The following is a 24,113-nucleotide window of genomic DNA, read 5'->3' on the forward strand; positions in this document are numbered from 1 at the left end:
GAAGAGTGGGGGCAGGTGGCCCCGGAGGGTGGGGCCACCACGGTGGCACGTAGGAACTCAGGACGGCTGGCAAGAGCTGATTGTTACATTTTCAGGAATTTTGCAAGCCAGGTGATGTTGCCCAGTGAGAATATTTATACCACGGCAAGAGGCAAACACTGCAAATCAGGGCTCCCTGTCTCCAGGAGAGTCTGTTGCTAAACATTTACCTGCCTGCCACGCAGGAGTTGGGGGCCCACTGCTTCCCCTGTGTGGGAGTGAGCACAAGCCCGCACCCACACTCCCTTTTGCTAAAGGTGGATGTCAACCTGTCAGGGCACAGTCAAGCAGAGGAGCAGGCAGGAACTTAAGTAGCTGGCTGTCTCTAACTACTGAACCACCTGCCTCCAGCACCCTCCCAGCAGGGGAGAGTAGCAGCTTGTTAGGCCTGGTTCTCCAGGTCAGAGTGGGAGGGTGACAGGAAGCAGAGGTTCTTTCCAGAGAACTGGGGGCTGAATGGGCCCATTGAGGGGCTGAGCCCTGCTGTTTCCTGCGGGGCCAGGCGGGAAAGGGCTCACACAAGCTGCCTTGTGCTGCTGGGAGCGCACAGGCCGGGCAGCCCCCTCGCCCCAACGGAGGCCTCTGAGGCCTTGCTGGCCAGGATTTTGGAAACTCTGACAGTGCCACTCCCCCCACCTCCTGGTCTCCTTCTGCTGCCTCTCTTACTGTCTCTGATGGGCTGCAGTTGTAAGAACCCAGAGTCCCTTTTCTGGGCTGGGGGCAGGGGGACAGTTGGAGAGGGACTTCGAATGGAGAGGGGATGCAGGATAAAGAAGTCGTGAGCTTGGAGTCAATCCCGGAGGCCTTCTTGGGGGACGTGAGGGTTGAGTAGAGGAGCAGAGAGGGAGGGAAATGGGCAGTCTCAGAGGGAAGCAAGGACAAGAGACTGGCAGGGACATACAGGTTCTGGAAATGTTGAAGACAGAGGCGTAGAGAGAAAAGAAGCATGGGCCACACCAGGCTCAGCAGTCTGAGAGGGCTGCCAGGGCAGTGGGGGGAGGAGGGGAGGCATCATTACTGCCTGGAGAACTGTCCTTGACTCTCCTGGGCCAAGAAGACCCATGATTCATCAAAACACCAGTTCAGGCCTGCAGCAGCTGTGTGTGCTGCCCTCTGGGCCAGAAGAAGGGGCCCAACTCAGGCCTCAGTGTCACCATTCTGTAAAATGGGCACTCCTTCCCACTCTTTCCTCCTCCTGTCTGTGGGGATTAGTCCTGGAGGTCCCTTTCTGGTCTGGGTCTGCTCTCAAATGTGACTGTGCAGAGGGTTAATGGTGTGGACTGCTTGGGTGGCTCCAGGCCTTTGGCATGGGGGGGGGCAGGATGCCCCAAAGGGTCTGGGGGACAAGTAGGAGGGTCAGGACGAGTGCCACAGGTATGGGTTTCTCTGCCTGGAAGAGGATACACAGCTGAATGTCCAGGGGGCTGTAGATGTGTGCTTGCATGTGTGTGCAAGTGTGTGGGTGGCTGCTGGGAGTGTATTTTGGGTTTGCATAAGGCTGTGTGCTTGTGCATGTGTATGCGTGTGGGCTGGGAGCTGCCAGGACAGAGCAGTGATTGTGCCCAGGCCTGTCCTGCCCCTCGGTGCCCGCCCGCCATGACTTTGGCTGTGCCTGGCTCCATGAAAGGGGCAGTGTGTTCCTGGAGGGTTGCAGCCCCTCCCACCCGGCACCCATCCACCCGAGAGGTTTGCTGAAGGTGGAGAATCCCACAGCTTCCCACCCTTCCTGCCCACGAACAGGGCGCTGCTGTCTGGGCCCAGGGTGGGCGCTCCATCCCTCTTCCTGAGAGGAGGGCTGGGGGCACAGAAAGAGTCTGTATCCGTCCCCACTGCGGCCCTTTCTCACACAGGGGGATGAAGCCTAGGCCAAGGTCCCCCAACAAGCCACCCTCTGGCACAGCATGGGTTATGCTGGCATCTCCTGGCTCCCTGGGCCACTCCTAGGATGTTTATGAATGGGGACCTGGTCCCTGTCCCTGGGGGACCCCAAACATGAGGCTTACTTCCATCATGGCGCTCAACCCTCTGCCTATCAGCGGGGTTTTGGCCTCTCAGTCTCTCTCAGGCTCCCCTCTCCCTCCCAGGCTGGCCAGGGGCAGGGTCTCAAGCATGAGTGCCTTTCCAGTCTTGGGGCTGCTGCAGACCCTGCTCCTTCTGGGTCCTCAGAACCCCTGGGGCTGAACAGTCTGTCTCTCTCCCCGTCTCTGTCCCACATCTCCCTTGTCTCTGCCTCTGCTTTTCCTCTTCTCTCCCTCTCTTGGTCTTTGGCCCCCCTCTTCCCTCTGTCCCATCCCGGCTGTAACTGGGAGTACCGCCCTTGCCCCAGAACAGTCCAGAGAGCCAGACGTGCCTCCCCAGCCCCGGGACCCTCGCTCCTTGGTGATGGGTTCCACAACATCAGATTCTCTGTGGCCCTTGTCTGCAGTAGGGTACTTGGCTTCCACTTACCAGACAGACAAACTGAGGCTCCAGGGGAGAAGCAATCTGACAGAGAGAAGCAGAAAGCCTGCAGCTCCTGGCCTTGCCACCTGTTGGCACCCCACCCCAGGCAGTCAATCTCTGTGCGCTCCCTCCCACCACATTCCTGGTTGCCTGGGAGCAGCCAGGCGGCCCCAGAGCCGGCATGCGTCACGGGCAGCGGCAGCATTCCTGGGTGTCTGCTGCTGCCTGACTTTATAAGGGAGAAAGTTTGGGAGCCCAGAGCTGCCGGCAGGATGGCCGGTGGAAAGTGCCTGGCCCCACAGTCAAGGGTGGGTGGTGGGAGACCTGGACGTGAGGATGTGGGGAAGGTACATCCAGTGGTACCAAGGCAGAGCAGGAGGTGAGAGACGGATGGGGAGAGACTTGGGAACCATTATTCATTCATTCATTCATTCATTCATTCACGCACAAATATAATAATGTAGCGACGGGGATGGAAGAGGAGAACTAACCTGGGAGATACAGAAAGCCTGAGAAAGGCAGTAAAAGTGAGAATGAGACATAAAGACCCCCTCCTCCACAAAGACTGAACTCAGGGATCCAGACGGAGGCCTGAGGAAGGAGATGGGGGAGGAAAAACCAAGAGAGACAGAAAAGGCAGGATGTTGGCAGTGAGCCTGCTGCTGTGCACAGGATCCAGGAGAGTGAGGAGGGGGCACCCCACCAGCCAGCTGCGGAGGGAGGGGCGAAGCTGGGCTCTTCCACCGTAGCCTCTTGGGGTTTGGCACCAGGGGTGACAGATGCTGGTTCCAGATCCCGGCCCTGGGTAGGCAGTGGTGAGGCTGGGAGAGTCCCCCTGAGGGAGTCTGACGGGGAGCTGCGGGGTGGGATGTTCCGGGAGGGCCAAGGCAGGGATGAAGGGCTCTCTGTCTCCCCTCGTGTGTGTGTGTTTGTGTGTGTGTGTGTGTGTGTGTGTGTGGAGTGGCCCACCTGCGGGCTGAATGCCGGCCCTGTGTGAGAGCAGGGATGGGCCCGGGGCTCTGCTCCCATCACCCAGGCCCTCTGGACCTCAGGCCTGATCCCCTCCTCTCACGCCTCCAAGGGACTTGCTTTTTCTTTACCAGCACTCTGCCGCCAAGCCAGGGGACCCCTGAGGAGGATGGGGTGCAAAGTTCCCTCTGATTTAGAACCAGAGCTTCAGCTCCCAGGACTGCCTGGGGGAGGTGAGGTTGACTGCTCCTGCCCATTTCAGGGCTGGGAAAGCAAATACTCTGAGATGAGGACTCAGCCCCACAGAGCACTGCAGACTCCTGAACGGACACAGTGGGCTGCGTGTGGGCCTGAGTGTGAATGAGTGCAGGGCAGCGCCACGCGTCACAGCGGGTCGAGGTGAGCGTGGGCAGGTGAGGATCTGGTGCGGTGGGCCCAGTCTGGCTCTGGGTACTGGACCGTGACTCCCTGGCCACGCCTGCCTCCCTGGGCTCTGGGGCAAGGGGGAAGCGGTCACGGCATCTATTCAGGTGTCTGCCCCTCCCTCAGCATGTTCCATAGTCCCCCCCCAAGGCTCAGCCCTCCCAAACCGAGCTATGACCTTCCACCAAGCCTGTTACCACTGAAGGTAACGGGCGAAAGTGACGGGGATGACTTCAGGTCAGACCAAAGGGGCAACATAACCTGCCCTTGGTGGTGACACAGGGGTCATAGAGCCAAGGCTAGGTGGCTCACTACCTGCCAGGGCTGGTTGCCTGCGAGAGGCTCACACACCTGCAGACCCACTGTGCTCACCGCGCTGGCTCTCCTACCCACTGATTCCAGACCGGGGAATAACCCAGAGGCCTACCGACCGCCTGCTCCTCTCCTGCCCTGTGAGCCACAGCCATAGGAACAACGGTAGGTTAGTTCAAAATCACATGGGACTTAAAGAAGCAGCCTTCCTCTTGGGAGACAAAAGCTGTCTCAGCAGAGAGCAGGAACGCCAGGCCCTGTCTGACCACCTCCCCGTCTCAACACTACGAAGATCTCGCTGGGGTCAAGGTGGCCCCATCCCTCCTCGCTCCAAGAACTCTTGAGCCCTGAGACTCACTCTCGGGGTACTTGACGTCTTTGGTTGCCTTTCTGGTTCCTTGCAAGGCCAAGGAGGCCAGGGCAGGACAACAGTTTCCTTAGCTATTGGCTGAGCCCTGACTCTGGTCACTGATCTCAGCTACTGGTCCTCTAACCAGGCATCCGGAGGCCACCCATGCTGAGTGGCATACACTGGGGAACACTTCCAATTCAGGGATCCCCTCTGGAAGGTGAGTACCCCTGGAGAGGAAGCAGGGAACGGGTTGGGGTGCGAGGTGCTGAGCTTGGTCCACAGACGTCGACAGGGGCAGGGTTGGTGTCCTGGGATCCCAGCCACATGTTCCAACCCCGGGGCCACGTGGGGCACAGAGGAAGTGGGAGGGAAAATGAGAGGTTTTGCTGGAAGAAGCAGCCCAGAGTCCACCCAGGCTGGAGGGCAGGGGCGTGGAGGAAGCGGGGCCCTCAATGGAGTCTTTGTGGAGGCCCTGCTGCTCCCCAGGGTGGGGCTGCTGTGGCATGGAGCAATTCCGAGCGGCCTTCCCTTGCCTTATAATTTTCCTCCTTATGGGGCAGCTGAGTGGATGTCTATGCCCTTTTCCACATCCCGTTCCTTCTGGCTTTCTTGGCCCCAGAAGCAAGGTGGGATCCTCATCTCAGTGGGCCCAGGCTGAGGTAGGGGTCCCGGCAGGGAAGAAACAGAGTGAAGGACCCTCGCCTGGCATGGGTCTGCAGTCCCCCACTGCAGCAGGGTCCTTGTGAAGCTGCTCCCATTTTACGGGTGAGGAAACTGAGGGGCAAAGACAGCAGTTATCTGTTCGATGAGCAGCTGCAAGGCTGGGACTCGAGCCCCTGTGGGTGTGGCTCCAGAGCTGAGTGCTGTGGGTTCAGGGGTGGGGGGTGGGGGTGGAGGTGCCCACAGAAGGCGGGGGGGGTGCGCACAGAAGGCGGGGGGGTGTGTGCCCACAGAAGGCGGAGGGGTGCGCACACAGAAGGTGGGGGGGTGCGCACACAGAAGGCGGGGGGGGGTGCGCACACAGAAGGCGGGGGGGGTGTGCACACAGAAGGCGGGGGGGGTGTGCACACAGAAGGCGGGGGGGTGTGTGCCCACAGAAGGCGGGGGGGTGCGCACACAGAAGGCGGGGGGGGGTGCGCACACAGAAGGCGGGGGGGGGTGCGCACACAGAAGGCGGGGGGGGTGCCCACAGAAGGCGGGGGGGTGTGTGCCCACAGAAGGCGGGGGTGTGTGTGCACACAGAAGGCGGGGGGGGTGTGCACACAGAAGGCGGGGGGGTGTGCACACAGAAGGCGGGGGGGTGTGTGCCCACAGAAGGTGGGGGGGGTGTGCACACAGAAGGCGGGGGGGTGCCCACAGAAGGCGGGGGGGGTGTGCACACAGAAGGCGGGGGGGGTGTGCACACAGAAGGCGGGGGGGGGTGTGCCCACAGAAGGCGGGGGGGGGTGTGCACACAGAAGGCGGGGGGGGGTGTGCACACAGAAGGCGGGGGGGTGTGCACACAGAAGGCGGGGCGGGGTGTGCCCACAGAAGGCGGGGGGGGGTGCGCACACAGAAGGCGGGGGGGGGTGCGCACACAGAAGGCGGGGGGGGTGCGCACACAGAAGGCGGGGGGGGTGCGCACACAGAAGGCGGGAGGGGGGTGTGCACACAGAAGGCGGGGGGTGTGCGCACACAGAAGGCGGGGGGTGTGCGCACACAGAAGGCGGGGGGGGTGCGCACACAGAAGGCGGGGGGGGTGCGCACACAGAAGGCGGGGGGGTGCGCACACAGAAGGCGGGGGGGGGTGCGCACACAGAAGGCGGGGGGGGTGTGCCCACAGAAGGCGGGGGGGGGTGTGCACACAGAAGGCGGGGGGGGGGGTGCGCACACAGAAGGCGGGAGGGGGGTGCGCACACAGAAGGCGGGGGGGGTGTGCCCACAGAAGGCGGGGGGGGTGTGCCCACAGAAGGCGGGGGGGTGTGCCCACAGAAGGCGGGGGGGGGTGTGCCCACAGAAGGCGGGGGGGGGGGGTGTGCACACAGAAGGCGGGGGGGGTGTGCACACAGAAGGCGGGGGGGTGTGCACACAGAAGGCGGGGGGGGTGCGCCCACAGAAGGCGGGGGGGTGCGCACACAGAAGGCGGGGGGGTGTGCACACAGAAGGCGGGGGGGGGGTGCGCACACAGAAGGCGGGGGGGGTGCGCACACAGAAGGCGGGAGGGGGGTGCGCACACAGAAGGCGGGGGGGGTGCGCACACAGAAGGCGGGAGGGGGGTGCGCACACAGAAGGCGGGGGGGGTGCGCACACAGAAGGCGGGGGGGGTGCGCACACAGAAGGCGGGGGGGGGTGTGCCCACAGAAGGCGGGAGGGGTGTGCCCACAGAAGGGGGGGGTGTGCCCACAGAAGGCGGGGGGGGTGCGCACACAGAAGGCGGGGGGGGGTGCGCACACAGAAGGCGGGGGGGGGTGTGCACACAGAAGGCGGGGGGGGGTGCCCACAGAAGGCGGGGGGGGTGTGCACACAGAAGGCGGGGGGGGGTGCCCACAGAAGGCGGGGGGTGTGTGCACACAGAAGGCGGGGGGGTGTGTGCACACAGAAGGCGGGGGGGGTGTGCACACAGAAGGCGGGGGGGGTGTGCACACAGAAGGCGGGGGGGGTGTGCACACAGAAGGCGGGGGGGGTGTGCACACAGAAGGCGGGGCGGGGTGTGCCCACAGAAGGCGGGGGGGGGGGTGCGCACACAGAAGGCGGGGGGGGTGCGCACACAGAAGGCGGAGGGGGGTGCGCACACAGAAGGCGGGGGGGTGCGCACACAGAAGGCGGGAGGGGGGTGTGCACACAGAAGGCGGGGGGGGTGTGCACACAGAAGGCGGGGGGGTGTGTGCACACAGAAGGCGGGGGGGTGTGCACACAGAAGGCGGGGGGGTGTGCACACAGAAGGCGGGGGTGGTGTGCACACAGAAGGCGGGGGGATGTGTGCACACAGAAGGCGGGGGGGGTGCGCACACAGAAGGCGGGGGGGGTGCGCACACAGAAGGCGGGGGGGGGTGTGCACACAGAAGGCGGGGGGGGGTGTGCACACAGAAGGCGGGGGGGGGTGCGCACACAGAAGGCGGGAGGGTGGGGGTGGGTTTTGTTGCTGCCTGTGAATCGGAAGTGGAGCATCTGTGGCTGGCCCCAGTGGGAGGAGGGTGTGAGAGCTGGCCTCCTGCCTGGGAAGACACACTTTTTCCCCTTCCTTTCCGGGTCCTCGGTCCTCAGTCCTCAGCCCCCTGTCTCAGGGTCGGGGTTGGAGGTGGGAGGGAGGGAGGAAGGGAGGGGAGAGCATCTGTTTTCGATGGGTGGTTTGGCAGCTGGCCTTTCCCAGTGTGGCTGGATGGGGTCTGGTCTGGGGCCACCGGATCAGGGAGGGACCTTCTTCAAGGCTGGCTGCAGATGGCACATTCCAGAAACCTCTGATAGTGCTACCCATGCCCATGGGGGTCTTGGAGGTGAGAGATGAGGGTGGAGAGGCAGGGGGTGTGGGCTCTGCCCAGGGTGAGAAGCCTGCTCTCTGATGGGCCAGCCCCTCTCTTGGGCAGAAGCCAGAGGTGGGACGCCTGTTGCTCATCTCCAAGTCTCCCCATCGCTCTGGGATGAGAAACCGCTAAGGGCAGGGCTGCTGGGGAGGTGTCTCAGGGCTTCCCCCAGCCTGGCAGGCTGGCCTTGGAGACAGTGAGTGTGTGAGCTGGGATGGGGGACAGTGGAAGCAATGACTGTGGGTCTGGACAGAAGCCTGGACGAATTTGGCACAGATTGTGCTCAACGGGCTGTGTGCCTTGGCGAAGCCACAGCCATCTGTGCCTCAGTTCCCCCATCTGAAATATAGGAAGGAGGGGTGGGAGGACCCCACAGACAGAAGTCCCACATCCAGGAGACTGGGGGTAGCAGAGGCTTGGGTCAGGGATCAGCCCCCCAACACACATACACACACACACACACACACACACACACACACACGCACACACACCTGGCCCCTGGCCAGCCCAGCCCAGCAGGAAGGGGCTGGTGGGGAGGTGTGATCACTACAGTGGGTACAGCACAGCCACCTCTGGCCTGAGAGGCCACAGGCCTGGCTAGACTGCAGGCTCTTGAGGACAGGACCCAGGGCCTGTATCTCCGGGCCAGCGCATCTGCCATCCAGGAGGCCCATACACAGGTACCAACAGATGAAACATGAGCACCTAAGGGAATGCAAGGATCAAATGGTGGTGACATTTGCCCCGTAGGAGGGATTTTCTAACAGCATTGCTGTCTCACAGCAGCCAAGCAGAGGAGCAAGTTCCTGGCACTGGTGCTGTGCCTGGCCTAGGAGGGTGGACCAGGACACCACAGTGTCCTTGCTGGTGGCCTCTGTGCTAACCAGCTTCTGCCAGAGATCCCCAGACCCCCCGGCCCCTGCTCCACTGCTGGGCAGGCCTGACTCCTCTTGGAATAGTTCCTTGCCTAGTACCCCCATCTGACAACTCTGCAGACCCCTTCAGTCCGTCAGCACTCACTGAGCTGTGCCCCACCTCTGCCACCCTCTCTCCAGCCGACCTCTTCTCCCCTGACCTCAGGCACTGCCTCTTTGCTGTTGTACCCATATCTCTGTCTCAAGCACCAAGTCTCCAGGGCTCTGGGCCTGCTGGTCAATGTCCCCTAGACGTCTACACCGGGAACATTTATAGGAACCCCCAAACCCAAGGCCACCCGCTCAAGCCAGACTCAGTATCATCTCTCCTCCAACCTGCTCACCACCCAGTGAAGGCCCCACACGCACCCACCGCTGGGCAGAAACCTGAGGGTTGCTCTGACCCTCTCCCTCTTCCTGACCATGAATGAACGTTCCCTCCATTCAGCTCCATGACTTGTCCTTCAAGTCTGTCTCCCCCTCTTGCTTCTCTGTGCCATCCCACAAGACACATGGTCACCATCCCTTGCTGCCTCCCTTTGCTAGGTGCAGTCACAGTTAACCTAAACTGAGGTGCTCCAACCTCCTCCCTTGCCTGGATGCCTTCGATGGCTCCCCAGTGCCCCACCATCAAGCCCCTGCCCTCTGGTGTGGCACTGAAGGTGCTGGGTGACCTTGCCCCTGCCCCGCCAGGCTTTCCTGTTCACTCCTTTGAACACCCCACGTGTCAGCCTCACCAGACCCTGGGCACCTAACAGGTCCCCATTCTGGCCTTCGCTCAGGCTGGGCCTTCTGCCCAGCAAGCTCTTCTTTCCTTTTTGCCTGTGAAATGCCCTCATGCCCCTTCAGGGAAGAAGTCCTCCCCCACCCTTCCCCATAGCTCCTTCTCCGCATTTGGGGTGCAAAGAGACTCAACCGTGGCTTGGGGAGTTGTGTGACTGTCACCTCTCTCTGTTAACACTGTGAGCCTCAAAGGGACAAGACTGGTGACGGGAGATGGCAAGATAGGAGGGAGGGGCCCAACGGGGCAGGAGGGGTGCCACATTCCCTGGCTGACCCAGCAGCGAGGGGCTGCACCTGGGAGCTTGCCCCAGCTCTGCCCCCCACTTGTCTTACCTCCAAGCTTCTTTCAGTCCTCCTCTGCCCTGCAGGGCCCCGGTGCCTGCAGCCGGGGGTGGGGTGAGGCTGGACACAATGGCTGGGGCGGAGTGGGGCACTGCCCCATCCAGGGAGAGCTTTTCTGGGCCTGTGGTGACAGTCTGGTGCTTGTTTTTAAAGAAAATAGAATCAGAACACCTATTTATAGCTGGAGGCCACAGCCACAGACAGGAGACGGATGGGGTCTGAGGCTGCACAGCTCCCGCTCAGGCAGGCGCTGGGGGTGGAGCCGTTCCCAGGCCCCCTGCCCCCCTTTCTCAGCCCCCAAGGCAGTGCCTGTGGGATCCTGACATTCCCTGGGACAGGATGTAGCCTGCTCTTTGGGGCAGGGGAAGGAGGGGACTTGGGTGAGGAGGATGGAAATTTTCTCTCAGAATCGGTCCCTGGGGCCCAGAGTCCTTTGTGGGAATGGGTGGAGGTGAGGGTGTGTTACATGTCTGCAAGGCACAGGAGGCAGAGAAGGACCTCTGGGGGTGCGGGTGCCGCCTGCCAGCGCACTGGGTAAAGGAAAGAGAACAGGGCAGCCAGAGAGAGAGACGCAGGGATGGGGAGAGAGAGATGGAGAGACAGCCTTGGTGAGGACACAGAGACAGGCAGGGGTCCGCGGAGAGAGATCTGCAGCCCAGCAGACGCCCTGAATAGAGGGGAGATAGAGGAAGCAAGGGGAGATCTGAAGTGGGGGGTTCCGTCCCACAGAAAGTCTTCACAGTGCTCTGGGCAGACTGGTCAGTTGGATCCAGGCGAGAAAGGGCAAGAATTAGGCATCTCTGTGGCCTGTACCCAAGAAGGCCAGGCCTTGCATCCTCCTCCCAGCCCCAGGACCTGGAGACCCTCTGTTCCCGGCAATCTAATGCTGGGAGGCCCAGGTCCGTTTGGAGGCAAAGCAAAGCTGTGGGGGCAGAGCTGATGCACACGGGCTTTGTCACCAAGATCGTGGAAGGACTGTCCTGGACAGAGCGGGCAGGGCAATTCCAGGACTGCTGGGGACAGGTCTGGGCTCTGACTTGCTAGGAGGTGAATTCCCCGGGCCTGGAGGAGTTACAGGCTGAGGCTATGGCCTGGGCTCACACCTGCTGCCAGCCTCTATTCAGACCCCTCCCCTCCCTTGGTTGTGCCGTTGGGGGCTGTGGGATGGCTACAGCCTGGGGCATGTGTCATGCAGCTACAGCCACAGCGGGTGACTCAGACAGTTAAAAAAAGGAGCAGCTTTGAGCAGTGACTCAACTGGCTCTGGAGGGGCTGGGTGGGTCTGGCTGGTACAAGATGGGGTGACTGGGTTTATTTTTGGTAGGGTGGGGCTGGGGCCGGGGGTGGGGGTGGAAGAGGGGAACTGGGGGTGGAGAGGAGCCGCTGCTCTCATCCCAGGAGAGCCCCAGGGCTCCGTGCCAACTTAGGAAAACGGTTTCTTGATGCCAGAGAGCTCTGGCAGGCTGGGCTGCCTCTCAGCCCCGTTCTGAGCCTAGCCTGCCTTGCTGTGTGGACCCAGATAAGCAGCCGGCTGTCTCTGGATAGAAGCAGAGATCTTTGTCCTTTTCCCAAGAGGCTTAGAGCTGACCTTGGAGAATGAAGATCCTACCCAGAGGCCCAGAGACGGACAGAGGTCTGCTCAAGGCCACACAGCAGGGCCAGGTATCCCAAGGGCTGCCATTACACATTTGGCTCATGTCCCTACAATATCTCTTCTATCCCGGGGCTGTCAACAGTTGGAAGGATGGGCTCCCATTTGAGTACCTGCCCCTGGCGAGGCTCAGCTGGGCTCCAGATGAGTGTCTGGAAGCACATGGGCACCAGATGTCCAGAGATAGAGCCTCAGCCGGGGGCAGGAGCCTGGATTCTATTGGCACACATCTGGGGAGCTGACCAGTCTTTGCCCAACAGTCTGTTCAGAAGGTTACCTCTCTGGGGGTGAAAGTCGAGGATGCCCCCACACTGGGATCTTGACTTGGGGGCCCAGGCTTTTTATCCAGTGTCCCTCCCGTTGGCACTCCCCAAGGCTGCTCACCCCACTCTGTAGCCATTTCCCGAGACTCACTTCCCCTCTCCTCCACCAACTCTGATCTTACGCATACATGGACTCAGGCGTCACCAATACCCCTGATGGGTCCAAGCAGCCCAGGAGAGACAGAATCCCTCAGTCCTTCATTCTGGATCCTGCTTCTCACGATGCAGCCACTACTGCTTAATGAGTGGTGGTAATAGCCCCAGGGAGCTTCATGGGAGCCGTCTCACATCACTGGGCCCTGGCCTCCAGCCCCTACCTCCAGAGGGGCCCCTGAAGGGTGGGCAGAGAGCAGGGAAAAGACAGGCTTCTAGGCTCCCCATCCTATAAAAGGTCCCGAGGCCTGCTCCTTCTCTCCGTCCCCACCCATCCGCTCTTGGGACAGGGTCTGAGTTTCATTTGGTCATTCGTTCAACAGATTGATTGTGCTACGTCCTGGCTCAACCATCTCCATCCAAGGGACCGTTAGGCTTTGGGGTGGGGCTGCAAGGGGCTGTCCTGCTTCTCCTCACACAGGAGAGGTGTGTGGACCTCAGCCCAGTGAGTCAGTCAGATGCAGGACCCATCCCCACCCCCCTTTCTGAAGGGTCCTGGGCTGGCGGGCAGAGGCTGGCTTGACAGGTCCCCTGGGAGCCTGCCTCCCCCTTTCCATGTCACTTCATCCCACACAGACCCTCTCTAATCCCCTGCTTTGGAAACTTTCTCAAAGATTCCTAAGCAGGAACCAGCCCCCACCCGTCCCCCGCCACCATTGCTGGGCCTGCCCCACTCCAGAAGAAGATGGGAATAAGAGGATAACAGCAACCTCAGGACCAGGCATCTACTGAGCATTTACTCCAAGCAAAGGGCTTTAATCCCCAACACACACAGGAGGTAGGAATTATTTATCCCATTTCAGAGAGGAGAAAACTGAGGCTCAGAAAGGCCAGGTCACCGGTATTGAGGCTGGAATTAAATTCTAAGCTCTCTAACACCATGTTCTTTACCACCGTGAGCCTGGCCTCCGGTCTCCCCCAGCCCTGTAGAGGTTCCAGGAGCTGAGGACTCAGAGGAGGGAGAAGTGGGGCCTGAGTCAGGACTGAGGGGCGGGAGGGAAGCTTACTCTCAGCTGCTCCAAGACGCCCAAAAAGGGTGATTCGTTCCTGCCCTCACCAGGGTAAGAAGTGTGTGTGTGTGTGTGTGTGTGTGTGTGTGTGTGTCTGGGCTGGAGGCCTGCCTGGCTGGCCTCCAGCTGTAGGAGAGCTGGACTTGCCCCAGTCACTGCACACAAGGGAAGGGGCAGGGAGGGCTGGTGTCGTGGGAATCAGCATCCTGGGCCCATTGATATTTATAGCTGAATGCGGGGGTGGGGGCTGCTCTTAGGTGGGAACGGAAGTTGGTCTCCTTTCCTCCACCCCCTCTCCATCTTCCCAGAGAGAAGGATGGCGCAGGCTAGAGGCCCCGGCCTGGTGGTGGAGCTGGGGGCTGTGTGTCCTGAGTTGGGGGCTTCCCCCAGGCTTCTGGCTCCGGGATGGACACTCTCTTTGCTAGGCCCTGAGCCAGGCTTCTGAGAACACTATGTGTGTGTGTGTGTTTGCAAGTGTGTATCTGCACACCCATGTACGTAAACCTACTGGGTGTCACGCTGATGGAGGTCACAGAACAGGGGCAGGGGCCAGATGAAGGTAGGGGGAGAAAGGCCTGTAATCTCACAGAGATGGAGGGCAGGGCCCCAGAAGGGGGGCAGACCAGGCTGTAGGCCTGAATAATCAATGGTTGGAAAAGCCTCCCGGGGTGGTGATGCTGGAGCTGGACCTTGAAGGATGGAGAGAAGAAGAGAAGAGCCGTTGCAAGGAACAGCTTGGGCAAAGGTGGAAGGGTGCCAGGGATTATGGATTATTATCTGATGGTCTAGTTCATCAGCCAGCCTGTGGGACACAGCATCATCTTGAATGTGGAGGCTGATCTCCTGGGGGGAGAGAGGGCCCAGCCACAGCCATGGTGTCTCTGGGCCTGCAGGCAGGTGGCACCATGAGGCTGCTGTCTACCTGGATACTCAGGAGTGTCCCATTTGGTTCCGAGAGGGACAGGAATGGGATGCTGGGGCAGGAGAGCCCAGGTCCCCAGGGCTGGCTGGGAGGAAGCTGGGACTACATTCTGCTCCCTGCCTTCAAGTCCCCAGACTTTGCTCCACCTGGGGAAGGACACCTCCCAGGGGCCATTGATATCAATCTTGATCCGTATTCTTTGAAAGCCAGGAAGTCCTTTCTTGTATGTGACCTGACTCTCCCCTGCTCTCAGTACGTTTTAACTCAAAGCAATTAATTGGTTTTCAAGCCTTTCTTTTAAGCCACAGAACACTTTATCAAAACTGTATCTTACGTAAAACACCGATCTGTAAACACATGTTCATGAGACTGCTGTGCAGGGATCGGGGCGGTGCAAGCATCCCGTATTCCCAGATATGGGAATGTAAAGCCCCGGAGCACCTTGGACACAGTCTGAAAAGCCCTGGTTGGCTCAGTGATCTCTATGCCCCTTGTGGGCCCAGTCCTGGGTGCAGCAAGATAGTGGAGACCTCAGAGAAAAGTAGATGGGAGGTCTGCCCTCGGGGAGCTGCTGGTCCTGTGGGGAAGGCCACACCCAAACCAGGGTACAAGGACAAACAGCAGAGAGGTCTACCCCCTACCCTGCTAAGGATCTGCTGTGTGACTCTGAGAAAATAGCTGTCCCTCTCTGGGCCCTGGTTTCCCTATGAACCATGGGGGGCTGGCCTGGGCTGGGGAGTCTCTGCAGTGAGGTCCGGGAGGGGAGGCTGACTTACTGACCCACCATGACACTTAAACCGCAAGAGACACACACACTGAAACGGTTTAGCATGAGCAGTGGCGGGAGGCCTGGCTAATGCACGTCAGAGCTGGCGGGGCCGGCTCTTCTGCAGGCGGGGAGCGGCACGGGCGTGGGCAGGAGCTGGGTGGGAGGAAGGAATGGTCAACAGGAGAGGCACTGTCCAGAAGATGAGGGAGCCGTGCCACCAAGCCACCTTGACAGCAGCCCCAGAGCCACCACCCTACATCTGAGACAGATGGGGCTTCATTTGCCACCCCAGCTGTCGGTGGAGGAGTGGTGGGCTTCCTTGAAGAAGATCTGCTTATGCTGTGAGGAAGTGGGGAGGGTCTGGAAAGGTAGGGGTCACTTACTGGAGGGGTCTGCAGAGATGGGAACAGAGATCTGGGGTCCTCAGGGACCTGTCTCTCTCCTGAGGACCCGTCTCTCTCCTCTGCTGGGGGGCCTGAGTCCACTGGTCGGTGGCCGCCCACCTGGCCTGATCTGGGAAAGGCGGCTGTGGTTGGGGTGAGAACACCATGGCCTGTGTACCCCAAGAGGGACCTGAGGCCAGTCCTTCTCGTTCTCAGAGCCTCAGTTTCCTCATCTGTAAAATGGGGAATGTTTCTTGACTTATAGGGCAGCTGTGAAGCTGCAGGATAACATGGTTAGTGCCCCCCACGGGGTGTCTCGGGAGGTAGGAGCTCTGTTATAAGAGAGCTCCATCCTCTCCCCTGTTTGGAGTTACGGGCCCTCCTGAGAAGCAGAGAGCCAGGAGCCCCTACCCCAGGGAGAATCCAAGTACAAAACTGTTCACACAAATTTGGTTCATTCAAAAATTACTCATACACACTCAGTAATAATGGTAATACAATACTTCTGAAACACACCCTACGCCTGCACCTGGAGGACGAGTCGTAACTCTGGAAGGCTCTACAGAACTGGACCCACATTGGGTCAGGGGCATGTTGGAGGCAAAAGGGGAGCTGGATGGGGCCAGGAGTTGGCGGCAAGGCGGTAAAGGAGCGGAGGGACCTGGAAGGGAACAGGCTCAAGTCTCAGACCCAAAGGCCCCCTTGTTTATTTGCTCTTGGCACTGAATAGGAGCCCCAGCGCAGCTCAGCAGCCCCTGTTCCCATCTTGTCCTCACCTCCTTCCCTGAAGGCCCCACCCAGCCCAGGTCTGCGAGCACCGCTGGTTGTGTTCACGGTTGCGCGGGCTCACATCTGTGTGCGCCAGTGAGTGTGGTCAGGGCTATTTCCAACTCCCCCTCCCCTGCCCGCCCCCTCCTTGGCAGCACGCCCAGTTCCTCACACCCCACTCCCCTCCGGCCCTTCATCAGCCGCCTGGCCCACCTGGCGCAGCCCCCTCCTGGGGCCCCCCAGGCGGGCAGCACTGAAAGTCTCTTGTTGTCCTGGCTGGGCAGGCGGGTGGATGTTGGGAGCGGGGCTCAGTTATACTTGGTCTAGAACGGCTTTTTCAGAGTCCGGGGGGCGGGGGGTGGCGCTGGGCCTAGGGCCCTGGCCCCTGCCCTGCTCTAGAGGGCTGGGGCAGTGTACGTACACACACAGACACACACAAGGCTGAGAGGCTGTCTCCAGCACCACTCGTTCCCCCAGACCATCCTTAGAGGCAACAGAATCTACCCTGGTTCAATTCCTTGCACCTGAGGCTCCCCCGTCCCCACCCCAGCCCTGCTCTATAAGACACCCCCATCAGTTCAGAGCCCTCACCCAGATTACGCAGGAACCCTCTCTGCCAGCTACTCCCGCCTGAGTCCCACGTGAGCCCCTCACCCTCTGCCTTTCAAAGTCAGCTATGCCAGGCAGGGAGGAGGTGCGGGAGCCACCGGCACTGCGTGCTCTGTGCTCACTCTGGCCTCCCAGTTCTGCTTGTGCTGTACCCCCTGGCTGGAAGCACATCCGCTCAAACCCAGTCTCGGCTCAAACCCAATCTCCCCAGTGCCTGTGGTTCTGCTGGGCCTCCCACAGGGCTTGGAAGCGGCTGGACATCACACTTAGCATCCACACTGGCACAGGGGTCAAGTCTAGCCACCCACGCAGGCGGGGAGCTCCCACAAAGTGCGCCTAGGGGCTCTTGTTGGGCAGCTGGGCTTCTCTGTGGGTTACAGCACTTTGCTTCCTCCCTGGGTCCTCAGTTTCCTCGTCTGTACAATTGGAAGGTTGGCCCAGATGGTCTCCAAAGGTGCTTGACTCTCAGGTCCCATGACCTGGATGCCCTGGAATGTTGATGAGTGCAGGGAAAGCATCCCAGTGTGCCTCACTCTGGTACCTGAGACTTGGGGGCCTTTGGGGCTATGGGTGTCCAGGAGGGGTGGGAGTGATACCTTCCTCGGTAGGGGCTGTCCCTATTGCAGAGACCAGGATGGGGGACAGAGGGGGACATGGCATGGAAACAGAGGTGGGCTCTTGGAGGGGAGCTCTGCCTGTGAGGGGGACAGGATACTAGCTCGCCCACCCCCTCACCGCTTCCAAATCCCTCCTAAGGGCCGGGGTCAGCTTGATGCTATAAAACCCCACGGGCACCATGTTGCTCTCCTCTCTAGAAGCTTCGCCGGCTCCCCACTGCCAATAGGGTATAGCCATCTCAGGTTTCTGTGCCCCAGCCCAATGGCTCTTCCTGGCTTGTGCTCAAAATATATATACCTTCCAGCCAGGCTGCTGGAACTCCGTATCTCAACCTCCCTCTGCTCATCCGCCCTCAGAGCCTTTGCTCGTCGAGCCCTTGCCTGGAGTTCAGATCCCCTTCCCACCCTCCAAGGCTTGGCTCAAGGATCACCCTCTGCCCTGCCCCAGCTTGCCTCTGAATTTCTCTTCACCATTCTCCTCATCTGGATCTTTGCAGACACGATCGGAATTGCTGTTTGAGTTTTAATTTGCTTTCCTGCCTCCTGAATGAGTCCAAGTCCAGCCTATGCATTTCTGTGCACTCCTGACTGCCCAGCACAATGTCTGCACACTGTTGATGCTGAGAAGGTATTTGAGAATGGCTCTCCGTTGAAGCCCAAGGAGGTGGGTACCGGAGTCCCTCCCTTGGCTGGAGGCTGGGCAAGCAGACCTCTCTAGTCAGCTCAGATGCCCCCTTCCTATCCCTCTAGAGGCCCAGCCCACAACCCAGGCCCTGAGACCTTGAAAGATGGGGTCCCTGGGGACAGGAACAGGGAGCCTGGGGATCCAGCTCTGACTCACTCCACTGGGGGGTCCTCTCCTGACTCATTTCCCTTTTGGGTGCCTCGTGATTACTGTCCATTCTAACTGCCTTTGCCATCTAATGGGGAGAGGGGTGTGGCCTAGGTCCCTGGAAGGGAGACTCAGGCCCTTCTTTTGCTCAAAGTTGTTCTTGGGAATGGTCCTGAAAGATGTAGGCTGAAGCACTGATTCATACGTACATGGGTAGTAATGACTGATGGGTCCTGAGGCCACAGTTCTTACGGCATAACTAGACCATGCCTTAACTAAGGGAAGAATGCCATAACGGTGGGATTTCTGGCATTGCAATAGAGACAGTTACATCCTAGCACCTCTCAGACGGCAGTCTCTGCTGGAAGCAAGCACCAATGCCTGGGACAGGGAGGTGTGGCAGGGGGGTGCCCAGAGCTGTCTGAGGGGCACAGGATATCTGAGGGGCACCAGCCCTGCCTCTAGGAGGCTGAAGAGTGGGTGGTCCTGTCTGTCACTAACTAGGCCTTCTCAGTGAGGAGAGAGGAGAGAGAAGACAGGAGGAGGAGGAGGAGGCCAGGAGGAAGGTGGTGGTGAAGAGGCCAGACAGAAAATGCACCCAGGAACAAGGGGAACAGGAGCAGAGCTGGGGCGCAGCTGGAGGAGGCCCCAGGAGGCTGGGGTGCTTGTGGGGCCCCACACAGGGTGGGGCAGGGTGGCTTCCTCCCCATTTCACGCCTTGCAGCACTCCCCCTTCCTTGCCTGGGTGTCTGAGGTGGGGGACCCGCTTCTCACTGTCACTATGTGTCCTTTGGGCACCAACTCAGTCATAGAAAGCCTGCTGGGCACAGGGAGCCCAGGCGGCACTGGGGTGTCTCCACTGGGTCTAGAGAACAATCCTGCACAGAGCCACACCCTAGGGAAGTGACCCTGGGGCCAACCTCAGATAACCAGAGCCCACATGACCCCCTAGATTGAGAGCCACGGCTGGGAGTCCTGCATCCCCTGGGGGTGGGGTGGTACTGCCAGAGACCCCAACCTGGGGTGGCAGAAGTGCAGTCCCCTCGTTTCCCAGTCTGGGGGCCCCCTCTGGGTCCTCCTGTCCCTTTCGTCTACCTAAGAAACCCTCCACAGCTCTTGCCAGTCTAGGTCGGCGTCTCAGGCCCCTCACTCACCTGTGGATGCTGGTCCCACCAACGTAGCGAAGGTCAGAGCCAGGGTCAGGGCGGGGGCTGAGAGCAGGAGCCGCGGGCCGGAGCGCATCGCGGCGGGCTGGGCAGCGGGACTGGCGAGGAGCGGAGTTCGGAGCCCGGAGCTTGGACGCCAGAGTCTCGAGTCGAGAGAACTGGCGCGGGCTGGGGCTCTGGGCGTCCCGCCGCCTACTTAACACGGGGGCGGGGCAGGCGCCGACCGGCGCGCGCGCTCCGGTTTCAGGCCGGGGCTGTCCTGTCTGCCCCCCAACCCCTAGTCTTCTTAAAGGGCCCGTGCTGGACTGCTCCTCCCCGCCAGGGGTCAGGGGACCCTTATAGCTCGATCAGCCCCAGGCTCCACGTTAGAGATTTGGGACAAAATCCCAGAGGAGCCCAGACCTCCTGGGCTCTGGCGCAAGGGCTCCCGGAGAGCTCCGCCGGGAGGAGATGTGAGCTGAGCTAATCCCGTCACTTCTCTGCCCTCTGCTCTCGCCTGGGTTGTGGCAGGGGCGTCCTCACGCCAGGCCTAGGAGGAAGGACAGATGCCCTCCACCCCACAGACAGCTTTTGGGCTGCTTTGCCTCTGAAGTCTCTTCAGGACGCCATTTGGACAGAGAAGCACCAGCCTGAGGTTCTACCCCGCTCTGTGCCCACTGGCATTGCAACCCTGACAGGGCCTCAGTTTCCCAGTCTCTAAAGGAGAGATGTTCTAGAGTCTTCCACAAGGCAGGAGGGATTCTCAACTCCCTGGTATCATTTAGTTGCCTCTAACTAATCCTGCAAGGTGGGTGACAACACTCCTGCCCACACTTTATGGAGGAGGAAGCTGGCTCAGAGCTGGAAGTGGTTCTTGCAAGGCCACCAGATGGAGAGTAGGTCCCTGGCCACATGGGACCAGAACCCCAGGCCGCCTGACTCCTGAATCTGGCTGTTTCAACTTCCTGGGCTGCCTCCTGGAAATCTGACCCTAGATTTAGCGCCTACCTAACAGCTTCAGGCTGGGGTCCTGCTCCTCTTGGTTCCCTCCCAGGCAACAATATCAGCCTTGTCCCAAGCAGGAGAAAGGGCAATATTATCGCAGAGCGTCCAGCACCTAGAGGCTCTGCCTGCGCTCTGCCTAGCCCCAGCATCAGCGGTGCCTGGCTTCGGTTTCTCTGTCCAGTGAATGGGTGGAAGAGTACCCCTGGAGTGTTTCCCCCTCCTTTCCTCCATCAGAATCTCTCTGTCACACCTGCCTGCTTCAGCCCACCCCCCAACCCCATCCCACCACTTGCTGTCTCCCCAGCCCCTCCCCTTGCCTGATGACAGTCCTATCATGGGTACGGCCCTTCAGAGTTTGCAACAAAATTTTGCCCCGTTTTGCAATAGAAGAAACTGAAGCTGAGGAAGATTAAGGGACTTGAGCAAGTCTACACAGCTGCAAAGAGGTGGAGCCAGGTCTTTGACCCCAAGCCCAGGGCTCTTACCACCACAGCACAGTGGTAACCAGGGCTCTGGGTTCAAATCCCAGCTCTCCTGCTTAGCTGTCCAACCTTGAGCAAGTCACTTCACTTCTCTGTAGTTCAGTTTCCTCATCTGTAAAATTGGCTTTGTGAGGATTAAATGCTTTTTTTCAAAAATAAATTTATTTATTTAGTTTTGGCTGCATTGGGTCTTTGTTGCTGTGCGTGGGCTTTCTCTAGTTGTGGCGAGCGGGGGCTACTCTCTTGTTGCGGTGCGCTGGCTTCTCACTGCGGTGGCTTTTCTTTGTTGCGGAGCATGGACTCTAGGCATGCAGGCTTCGGTAGTTGTGGCACGTGGGCTCAGTAGTTGTGGCTTGCAGGCTCTAGAGCACAGGCTCAGTAGTTGTGGCTCACGGGCTTAGTTGCTCCGCGGCATGTGGGATCTTCCTGGACCAGGGCTCGAACCCGTGTGCCCTGCATTGACAGGCGGATTCTTAACCACTGCGCCACCAGGGAAGTCCCAGGATTAAATCCTTTAACGTACCTCAAGTGCCCAGCCCGAGGTATACAGCAGGTGCTCAACATATGCTTGTCTTTTTTCCTCCTTGCCCTGTAGTCCTGCTACACATCCTCCATGTGTCTCAAAGTTTGCATTTAGCTTCCAGAGGCGGCTGCACACAGTAGATACTCAATAAATGCATGCTGGGGTTGAGTAAGAAGCCAGTTGTTGCTGTTCTGTGGGGATTTTGGCAAACGCAACAACTCCCATCCAGTTCACCCTAGGAAGCCTGGGTCGGGGCTATGCTCAGCTGGCCTCGGTGGCAATAAAGCCATTGATTCTGCACTTGTCCCTTGTTTTTCCTTCTCCCCAGGTCAGCAAGGCACCTGGTCCTTGTTAAGGGCTAATTACTGGCAAAGTGTGGGCCCAGAGTTGCGGAGGCTGCTGAGAAGACAACATTTGGAGGAAAAGAGATTTCTTTTTAGAAATGAAAAAAGAAAGGAGGAGAAGACTTTTGCTTATGAATCAAAAATGTGGGTGGCGCTTTCCGCCCACCCCATCTGCCCATCCTTCCCCCTCCCCATCTTCTCCCATGTCCTCCCCTGATCCCCACCCACACAGATTTACCCACCCGCTACCAGGAGTCATTGGTCTGTCTGTGGAGCCTCCAGACGGAATTCCCGCCCACAGCTGAGATTCAGGTCAGGATTAGCTTGCAGCCTCCCCCTGCCTGGTTGCTAACCGGGGAGAGAAACACAGGCCTGGAAAAATAATGGCAACAAGCACGGCAGTAATAGCCCACACTGGCTTCTCTGCTGGGACTTCTCAGTTTACAAAACATTGACCTGGTTTTTTGGCAACCCTGGGGAGTGTGTGTGTTGGGGGACAGTGTTCCCTTTTCACTGATGAGAAGACTGAGGCTCTAGTGGAGAAGGGATGCTGGGGCACCGGCGCACATAGGCCTGGCCTTTGTTCAGCCTATAGCCTAGAACTTGACCCCCCGCCTTGTGCTGAGCAGCCTCATGCCAGGAAAACCGGCAGAAAGTTGAGGCCTCCTGTTGCCTGGGAACTGATCCCTGACTTCCTCTTACTGTCTCAGAGCAAAGGCTGTTAGACCAGGCAGTGCCTGCTCCTCAACTGTCCTCTCCCCAGCCTCCTCGGCATGCCCCCACTGAAGCCCCTACCACATCCCCATCCTGAGTAGAGCCCACCAGGGCCTCCCTAGCATCCTCAGGCCTTCTTCCTCTGCCTTCTGACTTTTGCCCTGACTTTCTCTGGCTTGGGTTGGCCGGGTGTCCCTGGTGACCATCCCCGACTGCCCTTGCCTCTGTCGCCGTATCTCACCTTCCTCCAGGAAGCCCTCGCAGCCTTCCTTCTCACCACTGACCTCCCTTTCCATAGACTCCCTCGAGTACTGATCTCTGTATTCTCCCAGTGCCCCCCAGGGCACACGTAGTTGAGTCAATGCCTCCTGGCCCCCTGGACAGATTTCTTCCCAGCAAATCACCGGACAGGGTACCTGGGATAGGGGAGAGGAAGACTCAGAACACACTTGAAGAAGGATGCCCACGCCCCAGGGATGAAGGAGGATTCAAATTTTTCTGAAGCTACAGTGACCTGTGGTGTGTGTTGCCTCAGTTTCCCCAAGTGATCGGCCTCTGGGAGAACAGACAACTCTGCCGCTTCTCTGCTGGCAGAGTTCAGCCAGGCGTGCCGGCCAGGCCCCCCTGGTCATTCTTATCCTCATGCCTCTTGGACGAAGAGCGCCTGCTCTGGCAGCGGCTGTGGCTCAGTCCTGCCCTTGGCCAGTGCCTGGCATCTGAATGCCTCTGTGTTTTGCACTCTGACCGCCTGGGCCCCACCCAGGGAGCTTGTGGCCAAAGCCAGCTTGCTGGTGAATGGCCGGTGCTTGTGTCCTAGATGGGACAGTGCCTCAGCTCACGCTGTGTCCTAACCTCAGGGAAGTGACCTCTGCCATGAAGCATATAGCACTCAGGCCACTACTGTGCAAGGGGACACGGGCTTTTTGGCCCCGATTCTGTGGCCCTGTAGTCACATGGCCAGGAGCTCCACGGTGGTGGGCCCCAGGCCAGGGCCTATGCTAGGCGTGGTCTTGCTCCCACTCGTGGCTGGCGGCATCCGTGGGGCTCCTCCAAGTGCAGGCAGCCAGGATCAGGAGGGATGGGGGCAGCTCTTCCCAACAATTGCACAATTCAGGAGCTGAAATGTTATGTTTGCTGCCCTCGGGAGCTGGCTGTGGGCTGTGGTCGGGTGGCCGGTGGCAGGGCTTTCCCTGGCCAGGGGAAAGCTGTCTTGGGGAGACAGGGGCTGGGGGTGGTAGAGGACCCTCTCAGAGCCTCTGTTCCCGGGAGCAGGAAGTCGTCTTGCACACCACATCCACAAAGGCTGTGGCTTCAGTGGCTATGACAAGCTGGCCGCAGCTGATTCCTCCTGGGGTTGTGCTATTTCTAAATATTGGTTCATGCTCTTACCCTCTGCTCTGCTCCACCAATGGACATTCAGCTGGCTGCAGAGAGAGCCTCTGGGAGGGGGAATGAATAGCCCTCATTTGGAGGGAATATTTGTGAACATACTTGAGGGTTAGAAATACCTGCTCAGAACTGGGAATGAGGCTTCAGTGGGCTTTAGGAGACATGGGTCTGAGCTGGCGACTGGGCAGGGCAGTGAAAAGAATGTGGGGTTAGGAGCCAGAAGCCTGGTTCCGCCAAGCCTTTTCTGTGTGGCCTCAGGCAAGTCTCTTCACTTCTAGGCACCTTTTCCCTCATTTGTAAACAGTAGAACCGCCATGATGCTTGGGTGATGCCTTCCAACAGAGGTGCTGGGGCTTTATAAACTATGAAGGGCAGTGCCTGGTGGTTATGATGAGGCC

General features: G+C 59.7%; 1 protein-coding gene across 2 annotated transcripts in view; it reads right to left on the bottom strand.

The window, feature by feature from the left end:
- The window catches only part of CSPG4 (chondroitin sulfate proteoglycan 4), a 37,580-nt gene extending 18,123 nt beyond the window's left edge, over positions 1 to 19,457 (bottom strand). The window contains exon 1 of one of the 2 annotated variants that reach the window (XM_060154570.1): positions 19,268 to 19,457. In XM_060154570.1, the coding sequence (XP_060010553.1) occupies positions 19,268 to 19,355 (88 nt within the window). In that variant the 5' untranslated portion in view covers positions 19,356 to 19,457. Of the gene's footprint in view, positions 1 to 10,067; positions 10,227 to 19,267 lie in introns of those variants that run through there. The other variant, XM_060154580.1, reaches the window with a different exon arrangement.
- Between the last annotated feature and the right edge of the window lie 4,656 nt (positions 19,458 to 24,113).

This window comes from Lagenorhynchus albirostris, chromosome 1, assembly GCF_949774975.1.
Source record: "Lagenorhynchus albirostris chromosome 1, mLagAlb1.1, whole genome shotgun sequence".
NCBI classification, from domain to species: Eukaryota; Metazoa; Chordata; class Mammalia; order Artiodactyla; family Delphinidae; genus Lagenorhynchus; species Lagenorhynchus albirostris.